At 42.0% G+C, this 17,584-nt stretch overlaps 1 protein-coding gene across 2 annotated transcripts in view; it reads right to left on the bottom strand.

The window, feature by feature from the left end:
* Dock11 (dedicator of cytokinesis 11) overlaps positions 1–17,584 on the bottom strand; it is a 186,737-nt gene that overhangs the window by 103,239 nt on the left and 65,914 nt on the right. For both annotated transcript variants that reach the window (XM_087903042.1, XM_087903043.1), the window contains exons 7-12: positions 14,180–14,314; positions 11,507–11,684; positions 11,052–11,131; positions 9,807–9,890; positions 5,886–6,026; positions 3,723–3,935 (exon numbers count right to left, since the gene is read on the bottom strand). In XM_087903042.1, the coding sequence (XP_087759168.1) occupies positions 3,723–3,935; positions 5,886–6,026; positions 9,807–9,890; positions 11,052–11,131; positions 11,507–11,684; positions 14,180–14,314 (831 nt within the window). The remainder of the gene's footprint in view (positions 1–3,722; positions 3,936–5,885; positions 6,027–9,806; positions 9,891–11,051; positions 11,132–11,506; positions 11,685–14,179; positions 14,315–17,584) is intronic.

Raw genomic sequence — 17,584 nt, 5'->3', positions numbered from 1 at the left:
TCTCTTTGGCAAGATGTGTTCTTAGACCTAATGAATACAATACACATGGTGCTGGTTTCCTTGCTATGTGCTCACGATAGTGTGAGTCATGCAAGTAGCTATACCTTACCAAGCAGGGTACTCACCATTCACACTGAATGCAGTGAAGAAGGAAGATCACACTTCACTGCTCCGACTAATGGGAAAACTCAGCAGCTGGGGCTGAGAAGGTAGCCAGGGGTAAAGTGTTTGTCACATAAGGCCAGGAGCACCTGAATTTGTCACATAAAGCCCAGAGAAGGTCTGGGGTCCTGGTGCTGGGGAGGAGACGGGAAGATTGCTGGAGTTCACTGGCTAACTAGTCCAGCTGAATGGAAGAGTTCCCAGCTTCACCAAGAGATGCTGACTCAAAAAATAAAGTGGAGGGGTAGAAAGCTGCCTTAAGCTCTTCTTGCAAGGGCCAAGAGTTCAGCTCCCAGGACCCATGTTGGGAGTGGGGGTCACAACTGCCTGTATCTCCAGCTCCAAGAGCCTACACGGACACTCATGTATTTACCCATATAGGCACACTTCAACATATACACATGGTTAAAAACAACAAATTAAAGTCTCTTTTAAACAGAAAAAAAGAAGGTAGCGAATGACTGAGGACGACACCATCATTGACCTCTGACCTCCACATCCGCATGCACACCCTGATGGACATATACAGGAACACACACACACACACACGTCCTAAACCATATTATGGAAAACTCTGTGGTTTCAAAGCTTGGTGCTGTCAATGGAAAGGGGGACGCAGCTGCAGCCAAAGTTACACTATTTTCTTTGAATGTGTGTTTTAGTGGTTTTTGCCTCTCACTTCAATAAGCAAACGAATTTGAGTAGAATACTCCATCACCAGGTATTTACCACGTTTTATTTTCCTGTTTGGTGTATTAATATATTGTTTTCTAGCTTTCAAGGTACTTCAGACACATCATCTCATTAATTCCAAACTGGAGCTTCTGAGTTTGACAGAGCACAACAGAAAACAGTTCGCAAGGTTAGCAATGTCCTCTCTCTCCCCAAGTCAAAGAGCTTCTAGAAAGACTGGGTGATAAATTTCCAAGCAGTAAGCACGAGAAAACATAGAACAAGGTATTTAAAATATGGGTGAGGAGCTAGACAGCCTGGGCTCATATTCTGGCTTGGCCATCCATCAGCTTAGGCAATTCTTACCTTTTCTACACCTCAGGTTTCTAACCCATAAAATGATGGCTCTAAGAGTAACAGTGCTATCAAAAACATCTTATATGGACTAAATGAAATAAAATACACTGGATGTCTGGTCAACACTAGGGTAGCCCATCAAAACTGGATCAAGTCAGAGAACTTGGCTCTGGTATTGCTGGAAACATGCTGCCTGAACTGTGAGCTGGGCTAACAGACCATCCAAGCTGCCCTTGCAGAAGGTCTGCTTGGCAGACTCTGAGCCCAGTAGATTTGTAATTTTTAAATTATTCTTACGGGGATAGGAGACAGTTGGTTCTGTTATTATATCTGGCAATATGGCCTGGTAACAAAGATTCGGGTTACCCAAATTTCCATCTTTCAATGTGGTGACAATGTTGTGAAGTTTCTATAGAAACAGAGGAAAGGAAGTCATAAAGTAATACATATTTCAAATCCACTGGTGGGGCCATCAGGTAGGTGGACTACAGCAGTGTCAAAGAACCGATGCAGTGGCCTCAGATGCTATCTGACAATATCCTTAGCCTTCTGGTTGGTGGAAGCCGTGGTCTGTTAATAAATTCCAAAAAGTTTCACGTACAGCATTCAGGTCTTCCATGTCTATAGCGGTTTCCCATTTGCATTTATTTGCTTTTATAAATGTTTCCCTTTCGATTTTTCTTCCATTTCCATTTTTTTTTCATTTTCTCTCCTTCCCATTTTCCACCTTCCTTTCCCCTCCCCTTGCCCTTCCTCGACTTCTCCCTCCTTGCCTTCCCTCTTCCTCTTTCTTCTTCTTGTTTCTTTTTGGTTTTTTCGAAGCAAGGTTTCTCTGTGTTGTAACAGCTTTTTCTGTACTGGAACTCATTCTGTAGACCAGGCTGACCTCAAATTCAGAGATCCATTCGCCTTTGCGTGCCGAGTGCTGGCATTAAAGGTGTGAGCGTCACCACCACCACTACCACTGCCCAAGTCATTCCTTCCTTCTTGCCTGACTTCCCCCGTTCCTATCTCGCTCCCTTCCTCCCTCCCTTTCACCTATCCATCTTGCTATGTTGGCCAAGCTAGCCTGGAGTTCCCAAGTTCCAGCAATCCCATTGCCTCAACCTTCCCAAGCAGGTGGTATATACTACTGTGCCTGAATAAGTATAATTCATGCTAAATAACTTATGCCTGACTATCTATATGCTTGAGCTCATTCTACCTTCATTTTTTAAATTAAAGGCACTAGTTATGTATATGTTTAAAGGATTCAGAAACGGGTTCAGAGATGTTTTCGTAGGAGATGGAAAAAAGAACACACACCCTGCGCTTTCAGTATGTCACATGATGTAGGTAGCTAGAATAACCAATATTGCAAGCATTTGCTGAGGACCTACCATTCCCCATTCCAGCCATCTTGGCATTTTCCCACACTGATACCAGCAATGAATAATATACTTTAATACTATCTGGCAACTTATAAAAGCAATATTCTCTCTCCTTTATCTAAGGTCACTGTTATTGGCGCTACCCATAGCAGGCACACTGCACTGAGAACATGTGTTGCACCAAGCAAGGTGCTTTCTGGGGATGCTACAACCTGTCTGATCCCCATAAGGGCCATAGGAAGCCGAAGCTGTCACTGCTTCCACACTAGAGAAGGTCCAGAGGCATAGAGAAGCCCATTTCTTGTGTGGGTGCACGTGTGCTGTATGAAGATTTGTGTGTTCCCATGCATACGTGGTACATGTGTATGTGCATGTAGGAGCCCAAGTTGATACCAGGTGTCTTCCTTGATAGCTCTCCATTTTAAACCCTGAGGCAGGGTCTCTAACTGAACCCAGAGCCCACCATGTTGATTAGTCTAAAGAGTCGCCTTGCTCCAGAATATCTTGTCTCTGTCTCTGGGATCCTTTGTCTATGGGCTGGGATTACAGAAAGGCCACTATGCCCACCTGAATTCTGTTGTTTTTAGAGATCCACTCTGGTTCTCACACATGAGCAGCAAGTACTTTATGTGGTGAGCCATCTTCCTAGCTCTTAGGAGCCCTTTACTGACAAGGGCTCCAAGTAAAGGAAGGGTACAATCTTTGAGGTTTTTTCCACCTTTGCCCCCATAACTTTCTAGTATATCCCATCTTCTGATATAGAAAGTGGCTAAAGAAAGCCACTGGGAGTTTAGTCTCTTTGTGACAAGGGCTCTGGTCTAATCCTTCCTCACCACTGAAGAGTGGATATGTCCTCTTTCCCAGGGTGACTCTTAACCCCTTCCCTGTCCCTTTCTTCTGAAGAACTTAGCCCCACTCCCGGCCCACTCCTTGTATTTACAACCCCCAGGATCTGGTAGTGCTTGTGGAGGTGGTATGTATCGTAGAACTTAGCTACAATGCAGGCTATCTACTACTACTGATTGAGATCTTTCAGGTCTAGGTTCGAATCCTGTCTTTACCCCAGATCTTCTAAGAAAAGTGCCTGAAACCACGAAGGAAGGCAAAGATGTTTCTCTTTTTGTTGTGAGTGTGCTGCGAGAGCCCAGGATCAACAGTCACCTGCTTTATGTAGCATAACTGCGACTCGGCAATTCCGTGGACGAGAGACTCGGGTGAAACGCCTTTTACGTTCCCATCATTGGTCAGCTGGGTGGAGGTGCTCCAAAGCATTTCACGGACAGAGGGCGGGTTCAGGTCTACGTGAAAGTCAGCTGAAATTTTACAATTGTTCTTTACATCAAATAAGGCAAGATTGATGAAAAAGGGCTCAACCTAGAAAGGAAGACAGATGACATTTTAAAATTAAGTCTTTGGGAGATAGATTGCAAAATGAGTGTTTTTTCTTTAAGTTTGAGTCACTATGTTACCGTCCCGGTTCATTATTTAGCTAAAATTGCACTACTGTTACTCTGCATCAAATAAAAGGCACTGAGAAATAAAAGGCTAGTCATTCTTCAAGTGCAAATTCTCAAATTATAAATTCCCCAAAATTTACAAGTCACAATGTTTTAAAAGATGTGCAGAATTCAAAAGTTTCATCTAAAAAAAATTAATCTATAAATACAATTTAAATCTCTATACATTTACTGACGACTCCTAAAACAACGCTAACTTACAGATCATATTAAAAATCCCTGTCTGGTGACAGAGATGGGGAGAGAGAAGGGAGCAGGGAAGGATTGGGGAGAGCTTGGGGGAAGAGGATGGTTGAGATGGAGGAAGAGTGGATATGGGAGCAGGGAAGAAGATATCTTAATTAAGGGAGCCATTTTAGGGTTGGCTAGAGACTTGATTCTAGAGGGGTTCCCAGGTGTCCATGGAGATGTCCCCAGCTAGTTCCTTGGGCAGCTGAGGAGAGGAAGCCTGAAGTGGCCCTATCCTATAGCCACACCGATGAATATCTTGCATATCACCTTAGAATCTTTATCTGGTGATGGATGGAGATAGACACAGAGACCCACACTGGAGCACTGGACTGAGCTCCCAAGGTCCACATGGGAGCAGAAGGAGGAGCAGAAGGAGGGAGAACATGAGCAAGGAAGTCAGGACCACAAGGGGTGCGTCCATCCACTGAGACGGTGGGACTGATCTAATGGGAGCTCACCAAGTCCAGCTGAACTGGGACTGAACGAGCACGTGATCAAACCGTACTCTCTGAATGTGGCTGACAATGAGGGCAGACTGAGAAGCCAATGATGATGGCACTGGGATTTGTCTCTACTGCATGGACTGGCTTTTTGGGAGCCTAGTCTGTTTGGATGCACACCTTCCTAGACCTGGATGGAGGGTGGAAGACCTTGGTCTTCCCACAGGGCAAGGCACCCTGACTTCTCTTAGGACTGGAGAGGGAGGAGGAGGGAGGGGGGAGTGGTAGGGAAATGGGAGGATGGGAAAAGGTGGAAATGTTTAATAAATAAAAAAAAATCCATGTCTGGTCCACTGTAATGTACTAGACTATCCATTTCAGGAGAGCTAATGTCAGTCAACAGTAAATTACTCAAAAAATGCTTTGCCCCATCAGCAAATCTGGAAGACATGATTCCTCCCTACAGATGGCATTCAAAAGCTGGTCACAAAGAGAAATCTCATGCAGGTGGCATGAAGATTAACCCTTTACCGGCAGAAAAGTGCTCCGGTAGATTTTAGCTACTTTGTGAAAGAATTCATCGTTACTTGATAGTTCTGAAACTAGAAACCTAAAATAAAGATGAACATTAAATACGGTGTCTTTGAAGATTTGACATTTACGGAAGCAAGTATTTCTGACCTCCTCGATTCAGGACACCTAATATTTATACAGACCAAAAGTGAATGTCATTCTATAGAACAGTAAGTTAGCCTAGCAGACTGCATAGCATGTATGCCACACTAGGGCTTGGGGACACTAATTCACTGCCATGAACCAATTTTCCAGAAGAATTCCTATTCCTTAGTCAAATCCAATGTGAGGGATATTTCCTTCAGATTCTGGGGACACGGCACTCCTGAAAAGGTTGCACCTTTCCCATCTGCCATCCTAGTAGATAAGACTTGCAGGAATCCTCTCAAGATGAGAGCACATTTGTACTTTGGCCAAAGAAAAATATGAAATTCTTCATGTCAAATTAATCATAATATTTAACACTGGAATGTTTGTCCTGTCAATTAGCCCTTAGTCATAAAAAGAAAAGCGATTCTTCAATATGCTGGATGCAGGGCAGGAGATGGAAGGGTCATACATACATTTGTGGGGGGTCCTTTTGCATTGTCTCCAATGTGACCGACGATATTGAACGTTAAATCATGGCAATTCACCAGGAAACGCTTGTTGCACTTCTCTTCAAATGGCTTTACATCAGGCTCAATTCCTGAAAAGTCCAACCTCTACAAAACAGACAGCGTGAGTTACTTAAAGAGACAAGGTTCATAGTGACGCCAATTGATAGAGATTTGGAGCAGTATGTTAGAGATGGCGGCAGAGTCCAGCAGCTCTGTCCAGTCTGGATTTGCATCCTTTCTAAGGCTTCCACTCGACAAGCCCTTAGAGAACTCCTGGAGGGAATTGATGAGAATCTGGCCCAAGGCAATGAACACAGCAGACTCCACGCCTTGACCTACAAACCCCTACCCTACAAGGCATGACTCCCTTGACTCTCATTTCCCACGTCTGTGACCTTGTCTTTTACTATTTTTGCCTTTCCCCCTCAGGTTACTGCTCCAAGTCCCACATCCTTCCTTGGTTATTTTTCTAACCCATCTAGCGCCTTCCTCACCACAGTGTCTGTGTGCTCGCTGCTCTATCAGGACCCTGCCCCCAGGGAGCTGTGGGGTTTGCTCTCTGATTTCCTTCTGGTCCGTCTCATCAACGTGCACTTGTGAAGGGAAGTATTTCCCCAGCTCCCTGTAAACAAAACTGCGTACAGACAGTCTAAACTTCCTTTCTCGGATTTATCTTGCATTACTTTTAGCATCCATTTATTTGGCTCTTTTCTTCTTCTTCATAGAATACATCCTCAGAGATGGTAGAATCTGTTTCCTTCACAAGCCCTTCAGGACAGATGGACAGGAAGAGGTAGGAAAGCCTACAAGAATCACACAGCAGTGTCAGACACGGGAGCTCACACAGGCAGCGAAGTTAAAATCTTCGTTCGTTGTGACATACAAGTGAATGACAGATGCGGGGAGGAGACAGGAGCGTGTCAGTTAGTGTTCTGAGTGTGAGGTGATCAGCGAGCGACTGGAAAACTAGGTGGGGTCTGCGTTGGGGAGAAGCATTTGAAAGTGATGGGCATCTAGGGTGAAAGGCAGCCAAGGCTGGAGCCCAGGGAAACCGCCTACATTTAAACGATGAGCAGAGAGAGAAAGGGCCTGCCTAGGAGACCGATAAATATGATCTCGGCTTCAAACAGAAGCGAGGGATGTGCTCTAACTGCCACAAAGATAGATTTCCTGAAAAGTGCTTGTACTTCAAGATAAATACATTTAAACAAAAGATACCGGGAGTCAGTTCCTCTAATAGGGCAGGCATCTGTGTCTCCTCACAGAAAACTCTTGAATAAACTCCCCAGCTCCCAAGGCTCACACAGTCTAAGTACCTCTGTCCATTTTCTTTGCAAACAGGAAGCCAAGTATAGATTACACGACAATTTAACTTTCATTAAAGCCATAGACACAAGTAGGGGAGAAATGACTCACGATTAACTTGATCAGAGACTATTGCCAATAAGGAACAGTCACGCCAAGAGAGAGAATTGTCCTCAGCTACCTGAGCAGCCCAAGTCAAGACAGGTATACCTGAAGACTCTTAGATATTATAATGGCTTTGACCCAGCCTGTGTCTCTAACAAAACTTCCCTTAAAGGGGCCTAATGCATAAAATCTGTACCTGAATGCGTGATTTCTCTCTCTGAGTCTATTTATCTACAAAACCATGCACGTGGGGGACTAGGCAGCCCCCTTTAAACACCTAGCTATGGAGCCAGCTGAAGCAAGTCATTGCCATGGAGATCAATTCTAATTTCTGCCCATTTATCTGCTCTCTTTTCTGTCTTACTCAGACAGTGGAATGTGGAGCAACTGGTCCAAAGTGCCCTCAACCCCCAAATCCTTTCCTTTCTGAGACACCTAAAAATAAACGTTGAGACCTATGGCCTTGCCCTGCAGCTCAGAGTTGAAACCACACCCCTTCAGGAGCATTTCGTTATTCCCTAAGGGCACAGACAAAAATCTTATCTCTCCACCCTGAAATGTGACCAGAAGAGGAAGTTGAAATTCTGGGTGAGCATTTCACCTTTTACCCGACACAACAGGAGTCACTCTGTGTGAGGTGACCTTCCACAGTCATCGGGAAATTCACATTGGCTGTGCTTAAAGGTTCATCCACAACTATGGGTTTTCTCTCATTTGTAGCTCCTCGATAAACACAGAATCAGTTCAGTTTCCCGACCACAAAAACAGTACAGTACGCCACAAGTTTTTAAAGCTACTGGATTCAGTTTCAACCACTGTCAATTGCTCCTTTGTACTCAGGCAAAGAGCCTGACGTGTCCAATTAGAGCCGAATCACCCAGGGCAAGCAAAGCCTCAGTCATGCTTGCAACAAGTACATTTCTGAACGAGTGTCCCAGAGCAGCATTTGCTTTCTCTCTCTCTCCCTCTCCCTCCCTCTCTCTCTCTCTCTCTCTCTCTCTCTCTCTCTCTCTCTCTGTGTGTGTGTGTGTGTGTGTGTGTGTGTGTGTGTATGTGTACAATAGCACATGTGGGAAGGTCAGAGGACAATTTTCTGGAGTTGATTCTCTCCTTCCACTTTTAAGTGTGTTCCAAGAATTTAAGTCATCAGACACCTTTACCAACTGGAACATCTCACCAGTGTGTGTGTATGTATGCATGCATGCATGTATGTATTTATGTATGTATGTCTCTATGTATCTAGCACATAACTGACATTAAAACAATACATAAAACTGCTATGAGGAAAATAGAATTTTTTTAAAATTAATTTGCCAGGGCTAGAATCACTGGGTAAAGCGCCTACTGTGCAAGCCTGAGGACCTGCGGAGGGAGCTGGCTATGCACATAAAAAACTGTCACAACACTGTTCACCTGTAAGCCCAGAGCTGGGGGGCAGCATGGAGACACGAGACAGGTGAATCCCAGGGGCTTGCTGGCCAGTCCGGCTAAAACAGTGAGTTTCAGGTTCAGGGAGGGATCCATTTCCAAACAGAAGGTGCGGAGTGATACGGGGGAAGATGCGCCACGCTAAATTCAGGCTGTCACAGGTGCACAGAAAGGTGCACACATATGCTCCCTTGTACACATTCATACACCACACATGCACACCCCACAGTATCAATTTTACATAGTAATTTCATTAATGTATGCATCACACATACACACGTTTTCAATATCAAGTCACACTTAGAACTCGATTCAAGAACTCTTCAAGCATAAAGGAAAAGGAAATAAAATTAAGTTTTCTTCAACTTATTTTATATATCCCTAATATGTTTTTACTGGGCTAAAAACTGCCATGTTCATGTAATATTTTTATTTAAAACAAAAGCGAGTTGGCTCAGTGGGTAAAGGCACTACCATGCAAGCCTGACAACCTAAGTTCAAGCCCCAGCACCTATTAAGGAGTAAAGTAGAGGACAGACTCCACAAAGTTGTCTTCTGACCTCCACATGTGCACCATGATACGTTTACCTACACAAATGACACACATACACACACAAAAAAAAACTATTAGAAAAAGATTTCATATAGAAAGAGGGAGAAGAAAACAAAAATTCACTCCCCCAGATAATTTTGTGAAATATTCTTAGTTTAGAAACTATCTAGTCATATACTGCATACTTTTCCTGTTCTATATACCAATATCAAAGGGAGAAAATCTGCATTTCATTGAATTCAGTACTCTCTATATTGTAGATATTCGTGGCCACTAGATCACAGCTGTACTTAATCATCTTTAGGCATTATTTAAATTATCCGTGGGAAGCAGCATGATGCAAGGATCTAAGAGACCGAGGAGAAGATATATAAATTCTGTCCCATGCTATTAGCCGTCCTCTTGAACGGGGAGTCAACTCAGAGAACATGCACCACCACCACCAACCTGCTCCACCTCACTCATGCTTATATGAATTAGAAATATATCAATACCTGCACCTCCGAGTCGAAAGAAAAGAGATTCTGTCTTCCATCTCCTCTACTGAGTTTGTTCAGCTGTTCTGTTTCTCTGCCATACTAAAATTTAAAGATATATAACATTGTTACATTTCCTTCAAAACAAGACTAAATGCCAGGCAATTCTATCGTTTATACAGATCAGTGACAATATGCCATGTTTGCTCCCATGCATGTAATATGGCTTTAAAAGGCTTGATTGGCTGGGGAGTGCATCACCATCATTGAGATTAATACTAAGATCTGATTATCATACATTCCCATAAGACCTAAATATTCTACATTTTGTGCTCACTATAAAACAATAAATTCAAAAGACTTAGGATGCAAGCAAGAAATAAAAGAGAACAGTACCATATTTGACATCTCCGTGGTACTGGCTGTAAGCTACATACACGATTCGGACTCTATTGTCTTCAGGAAGATAATGACTACACATCTCTCAGGACTAAAAACCACAAGAAGGATTCAGCTAAAACCCACAAACTCAGAAATCACAGACCATGGGGTCATGAGCAGGTTGTGATCCTTTATAGATGTTTTTACATTTTCAGAGAGGGTGAATTTAAAACAGAAAACCAGAACTGCGTTTGTATCACTAGTCCAGGGAAATAAACAAAAGTAAATGTGGAAGCAGCCTCAACGATTGAAACGAACAAACGGTTTATAAGTTCTAATTCACTATAACAGAGGGAATGTACATCTTACTAAGATACACATGGCAATAACTGACTACTTTCACATTTTTTTATTTCAAACTCTACAAATAAGGGTAAAGAGCACAAACAGTAGCTGTTCACCAGTCTATCTGAATAAATTATTCACACAATTTACAGAAGAAATTAGCATGTGTCATTGGACTGAATACCATTTGCACAAGCTGTATCATTAGCCCACTGCAAGAATATTTATTTAACGATATATATCAATGAAATTGAATAATAGTAGATAAAACTAATAAGGCTACAAAAGCTTAGAAGTTTGGTGTGCTTCTTTTTCCATTTTTTAGGGTCTAGGGAAAAATAAAGATTTCCCATGCTGAGAGTGGACACTTCTGAGTTCTTCATCTGGAATACACCATCCTTTTTATACCTGTTTAATCAATTTTGGGAGGTGTCTGAACTCGAAAATGACATTTCCAAATGTAATGCAGCACTGAAGCCTGCCCAGCTTGCCCTACATCATGTCAGTGGAAGGAGAGCTGCCAGAAGAAAGATATACCTTCATCAGTTCCGGATGCATGCTCCTCTCCAAGCTGGCCATGATGTTCTCGGCTTTCCCTTGGCTGCTCGTTTCATCATCTGCAGATTCATGGAAAGCAGATGTTCCAAACCATATAGAGCATTGCTAATCACCTAAGAGGACTATCCTCTCTCCCGCCCCATTCCTCTCCTGCTAGATTTATGACAAAGAATTGTGATTATGAAAGCACCGGGGAAACTTTAATGGACTTTTGAAAATCTGCCATGAATTTCTTATCCACTTCAGCATGGTTGTATTTCAAGTGTCAGGGCCCATGCGGTACCAGCTCTTTGAAAAGCCTGTCCTGCAGTCCGTCCTTCAGGAAGAAGCAGGTTGGCCTTCATTGTGGAGGTTCTATCTTCACCTAGCCCGAAAGACATTCCCAGGGATTACAGATGAGGGCCTCCTTTCAGGAGTCATTTCATGGTTCTTACCTTGTATTGCTTCTGCTGTCTCCTTTTTCTCTTGCACTAAACTGTCAGTATTGATCTGAATGATCTTTTTCAACGTTATCAACCATTCCTCCATTTCCTGCTCAGTTTCAGCCGCCAGATAATGGCTATACTTATCTAACATCTTGAGTTCAAAAGCATGACGGCGCATTTTGGGGCACTAGAGAAGGAAAAAAAAACCACCTGTTCAAGTAGATTAGCAGCCCTTTTTATATTAATTGTGTTCTCTTATTTATTTTTTTACCTCAGCTCAGCCTATATGTACACCAACACTTCCACAAAACCATTAATTCTTTCGATAAGATATAGACATTCCCAGACCATACCAAACCTATCTTTGGTGCTCCTCCCCAGCCCGAGCAAACTGCAAGAAGGACAAAGCGGCCAAACATCCATCAATCATTTAAGGCCTTTGCGACCCTTCACATTTAGAAAACCAAACCACCACCATTAAAACAAGAACACATTTTGCTATCTTCATCCAAAAATTTCCCTTGCGTCATTTACAGACTTTTCAAAACTAGATGTTAGAAGGCAGCTAAAATGTGACAAGAAGCAAATGCAATACTCCCTTTCCCTCTCCTCATGAACACAGGGGTGACTGGGTGCAGCATGCACAGGATCTCAATAAGACGTGAAGTGGCCCACACTGAATATTCGAACAGAAGGAAAAGGAAAAAAGACCCCCATCCTGTCTTCAAACCTAAGAACACATTTTACCACCCTCTCTGTCCTGACAAAAGAAGTGGCATGCTGCCCCCCTCTCCTGCGCCTCAGCAATCATTTCAAGAAAGGGTCATAAATCAATAACTCTCCACTGCACGGTCATTATTTAAGAAGAAACTAACGACTTTCCTCCTTTTCGTCTTCAAAGAACAGAAAAGGGTGAAATTAAACCACATAGCAAGCCTTAACGATTTCTGCATTTGAAAACACCAGGAGAGGGAATCATAAGGAGACTCTGTGGGAGAACGAGAAAGGTCACTGGAAGAGGCCGATTGAAAAAGCTCTGCAATCATGTCTGCCTTTCTTTTCTTCCAGCAAAATTAAAACGTGCGATTATTATTTATTTCCAGAAAACCTTTGGGCTGGGGCTGAAGCTGAGAGGTGGAGCCTGCGCTGGGTGTGCTCAAGACATGAACTTTGAGTCTCAGCGCTGTGCACATCGAACCAGACCTAATAAAAAGCATGTTGAGTTTACAAAGATGACTACAGTTTTATTTTTTTTTCACTTGAACCTCACAGCAATCTTACCGGATGGAGTATGAAGATATTATTAATTTGACATTATAGCTTTGAAAGTACTCAAATAAATTGAAGTTACTGAACCAGTCACCCCTGCCTCTTCAGTAGCTCAATGTTCCTATTTTGAATTACAGTGTCACAGCACCTAACAACGTTCCTCTCCTGGTCAATTACTTCACTATTCAAGTCATTTCTCTGCCTTCTCGTTCCCACCTGACCTTTCTCAATATCACCAGGAATTCAAATCAATAGACACTTACTAACTCCCTAAGGTGTGGGCAGCCTTGTTAATTGTTATAGGAGTTCCAGGAATGAGCGAGAGAGGGTCTTTGCAATCTAAACCCATAAAGGAACGAACAAAACACAATTTTAAAGTGTGCTTTTTGATAAAGGAAACAGCCAAGGGATAGCCCAGAGGACCGGGAGCTGGACTTGACTGGGTGGGAATGATAGTGAGGAAGGAAACAGAAAGCACTTCAAGGTTGAAAGGGAATTTAAACTGAGTTTTAAAAGATAAGAGGAATTTAACAAGGCTTTGTATCATAATAAAACATGGGTTAGGGATATTGTGCAGCATGCACGAAACCCTAGGTTCCATTCCCAGCATCACGAAAATAAAGAAGAAATGGGAAGCCACAAATATGCCTTAAGTCCATGGAAGACACAGCTTGTGATCAGAACACAGATGCACAGGAGTGAAACTAGACAACAGGTTAAGGGCATATCACCATGGGCTTTGAATTCCTTGGTAAGAGCTTTCGATTTTCCTCTGTGGGACAGGAAATTAAGACCCAAAGGTTTTAAAGAGACAAGTGAGGGACCCACTCTTTGTCTCAGGGAGATGGGAGTAAAGTAAAACCGTAAACTGGGAGTTAGGAAGGCAAGATTTGGGGGTAGAAAGATGGCTCAGTGTTTAGGAGTATCTACTGTTCATACAGAGGACCTGAGTCCAACTCAGCACCTGCTTTAGACAGGGATAATTGCCTATAACTCCAGCTCCAGGGGAATCCAGTGCCCTCTTCTGGCTTCCTCGGGCACTTGCACACATGTGCACATACCCATATACACAAATACACATAATAAGAAGTAATGATAAAAAAGAAATCTTAATTGGAAGAAAAGCAAGATTCTAGAGTAGGCAGTATACAAGGGATACCCAGAGAAAAATCATGGAAAATTCAAAGAAAATGTGAATCAAGAAGCACTTTGAAGTAAGACTCAAAGGATTTGATAAACTTTTAAATACTGGCCCTGAATGGAAGTGGTGTAAGGAGGTTTAGAGTTTACTAATACAGGTGTTTAGGGGCATGGAGATGCCATCAACCAAGAGGGGGAAATGCTGAGGTTTTTAATAGTTCATCAACAACCCACTTAGAGAAGGAGAAAGAATGATTACTGCAATAGCCTTACCTGAACAACATCAATGCACGCGTCCAAGTAGATGCAACCTTTAGACTCTTTGGAATTTTTCTCATCTTTATAAGAATTGAGAATATATGAACCATCAGGAAGCTGAGTCAAGTAAAAGTACCGTCTCTTGAACACCTAGAAGGAGAATGCAGCCAAGATCCACTTGTAACATATACTCACGGCTGAAGGTCTGTTCATTTGAACCGAAAACCTTCAACATCTTGCCAGCCATGGTATCTGAACAATTGTCAGACCATCTCCAGAAAGTGTTATGAATCAGGTTTCTGGGCTGAGGAGAAGGCTTGGCAGGTTAAGACACTTGACACCACGTCCAGTGACCTGAGTTTGATAAGCAGGGCTCACATGGTGAAAGGATAAAGCCAACTCCTACAAGTTTCGTCTGACTTCCACACACGTGCAAGAATGCATCCATACATATACCCTTAGGTACACACATACACACACACATACACGTTCATACACACACACAAAAGGCATACATACATACATACAGAAATAAATAAGAAAGAATTATGCTTAGCTTTGTTACTTATTTCTTTAAAGATACTATGATGTCAAGCAAATTTACCCGTAGCTCATCAAATATATTGTTAATGGTGAATATTTAACACTTGAGAATGTATAAAGCACTTTTACATCTGAATCACTGGCCTCTTCACCCAGTATCCTTTTCTGTCTAACAGCAAAAAACAAGTAGGTCTTTTCCAATTATGCTTCATTTCCACAAATCCAAGTGTTAAAAGGCATGCACATTTACATCACCTTCTTATCACAGAACAGTTACAGTGGACCGGGACTGTTGCTCCTGAAAACCCCACTTACAGCTTTCTCCCAGGGAAGCAGAAAGAATCATCAATTGCCTCAGTACTGAAGTTTGAATCAATAGGGCCCAAAGGGCCTGAGCCATGTGATCAGAGATGGGAGTAGGCCGTTGCCTACAGGAATGAGGAAGAGAGGAAGACTACCCAAATGCCTTTATGTTTCCCCTTTGTTTCTCCCAGAGAGCGCAATGAATAGAGTGAGCGGAGGGGACTACAAGCCCTTTGATGTTTCTGTGCTTTTTTTCAGTGAGTCAGAAACTATAGGCTGTGTCAAGCATTTGTCATAGCGAAAGTAAAACTTACTCCAGTCGTAATTCCCCAGGATAGTGGGTCTGAAAGCACTCCAGGAGAACAGTAACAGAGCCAGAAAAGCAGACTCCAAGTGATTAGTGAGGAAATACACGCCTATGCATAATGTCTTACTCACAAAAGTTGAAGATTTAAGCTTGCCATTTGTGAATACCCATCTGACAACCCAATATGATCTGTGATCTGATATTTAAAGGACTTAAATATCATGAAAAGAGCATTATTGGACCCAATCATTCCTGCCAACTACTTAAATTCTGCCAAAGCATCTTGAAACATCAGCAATTTATTTCTCCATAGCACGGACAAGTTAAGTTATATACATATATTATGGGGTATTTCTTTTAGAAAAAAAGTAAAGTAATAATAATGCTTACAACCATTTTGGACTTGTTTAAGTATCATCTATTTGTGAATGAATAAAAAAATGTACTACTATGAGGAACTCCTTGCCAAGTCAGACAGGCAAATGCTACAGCTTCTATTTCAGGTAGTAGGCATATGGGCTATATGGTATCAACAGAAGGGAGAACAAGCAGAAAACACCAGCTTGTTTTGTAGAGCCTCAAGTAAATGTTACTTTACCGAGACAGAGAAATACAGAGAGTGTGCTCGTATGTGCATTTATGTCTTTTGTTTATTGATATACAAGTTGAGTAACCTTTAACTAAAGTGCCTGGGGTCAGAGAAGAATTTTAGATTACGTCCTTAAACTGAAAATCTGAAATCAGTGAATGTGGGATTCTTCGGATTGGAGGTATTCAAGTATTTCATAGATATGAAAACATATTTAATATGTATAATTATAGCAACATAATTATACCATTGTAATATAATGCCTAAAATGCATATTTAACTAACACATACATATTTATCTTTATAGAAAGAAGTCTATATAAATATGCAAAAAATGTTAAACAAAATGGCTGCTATATCCAGGCATGTGCCAACATGCCTGTAATACCAGTACTCAGGAGGAAGAAGGATCAGAAGGTTAAGGCTGTCCTTGACTATACAGTGAATTTAAGGTCAGTATGAGCTATATGACATCCTATCTCAAAAACAAACAACAACGTTAGTGATCATATCATTTATATTTATGTATTTTTTTGTGACAATGGTTTGCATCTCTTAATAAAATAATGGAACCAGAAAACCTAAAATTACATACTGAGCTTATTTTTAAATGAATAATTTACTGAGCATTGGGACTGTGCATCTAGGACTTCTTAAAAGTTACAGCAGTAATTACATGACAAAAATCAATGTATCTTCTAGGCAAAAATTAGTACGACTTAAAAGCCTGCAACTCAACTAAAAGTTTAATTGTGAACAAATCTACAACTCAATGTGTACAGATTCAGTGATGCAGCTGGCCAAATCTGCATGAAAAGCCCACAGTCAACCACAAAAGCGAGGACAGAGAAGGAAAGGCACGGAGCAAAACACTTGTGGCCTAGAGTCAAATTACCATCTGCACAAATGTGTTCGTGTGCAGCTGTCTCACCAAGTAATGACATTCTGCAGCAGCCACCACTTCCAAGATTAGGGAAGGGAAATTACAGGCAATCACCCCCTATAACACAGAGTCATTGCGAGGTGTAATTGCTAGGTAGTTCAGAAATCAGAGAGAGAGAGAGCATTTGCCTAAAAGAGCACTCGGAAGGAGCAGATGTCACGAAGGCTGAGGATCCTGACCCTCATCCACGAGTCCCCGGGACATTTGTCCTTGAGGCTGCTGTTTCTGTTAGTCTCCTCACCTGTTTGACTGAACCAGGTAAGCTAGGAGGTCATTTTGCCATCAGACTCTACAAACCCTTTCCCTGAACATGAACAAGTTACACATTAGCCTTCCTAGGCTGACAGTTACCCCCCAACATACACACACACTCAAATACACTTACGCGTGAGATGGCCCAGAATTAGTGGCTCACTGAGCAAGTTACACATTCGCCTTCCTAGACTAACATTGGGCCTCCACACACAAACACACACTTACGCGTGAGATGGCCCATATATTAGATGTTCACTGAACAAGTTACACATTAGTTTTCCTAGACTGACAGTTACCCCAAATCTGCCTCATTCATCTATCTCTTCTTAAAAATATACTGTTTCCTTCTAGACTATTAAGGTACACTATTGTTTTCAGTCTAAAATAGTGCTTAAAACTCATTAAAGTTTCTCAAAAGGAAAAAATAACTTGTCCACCAACATATTTTCAAAGGATTCATTCAATAGAACAATGTTTCTC

The sequence above is a fragment of the Myodes glareolus genome, chromosome X (assembly GCF_982192425.1).
Source record: "Myodes glareolus chromosome X, mMyoGla1.1, whole genome shotgun sequence".
Lineage (NCBI taxonomy): Eukaryota > Metazoa > Chordata > Mammalia > Rodentia > Cricetidae > Myodes > Myodes glareolus.
The sequence above is the reverse complement of the archived record's forward strand: the minus strand, read 5'-3'. Positions and strand labels throughout refer to the sequence as shown.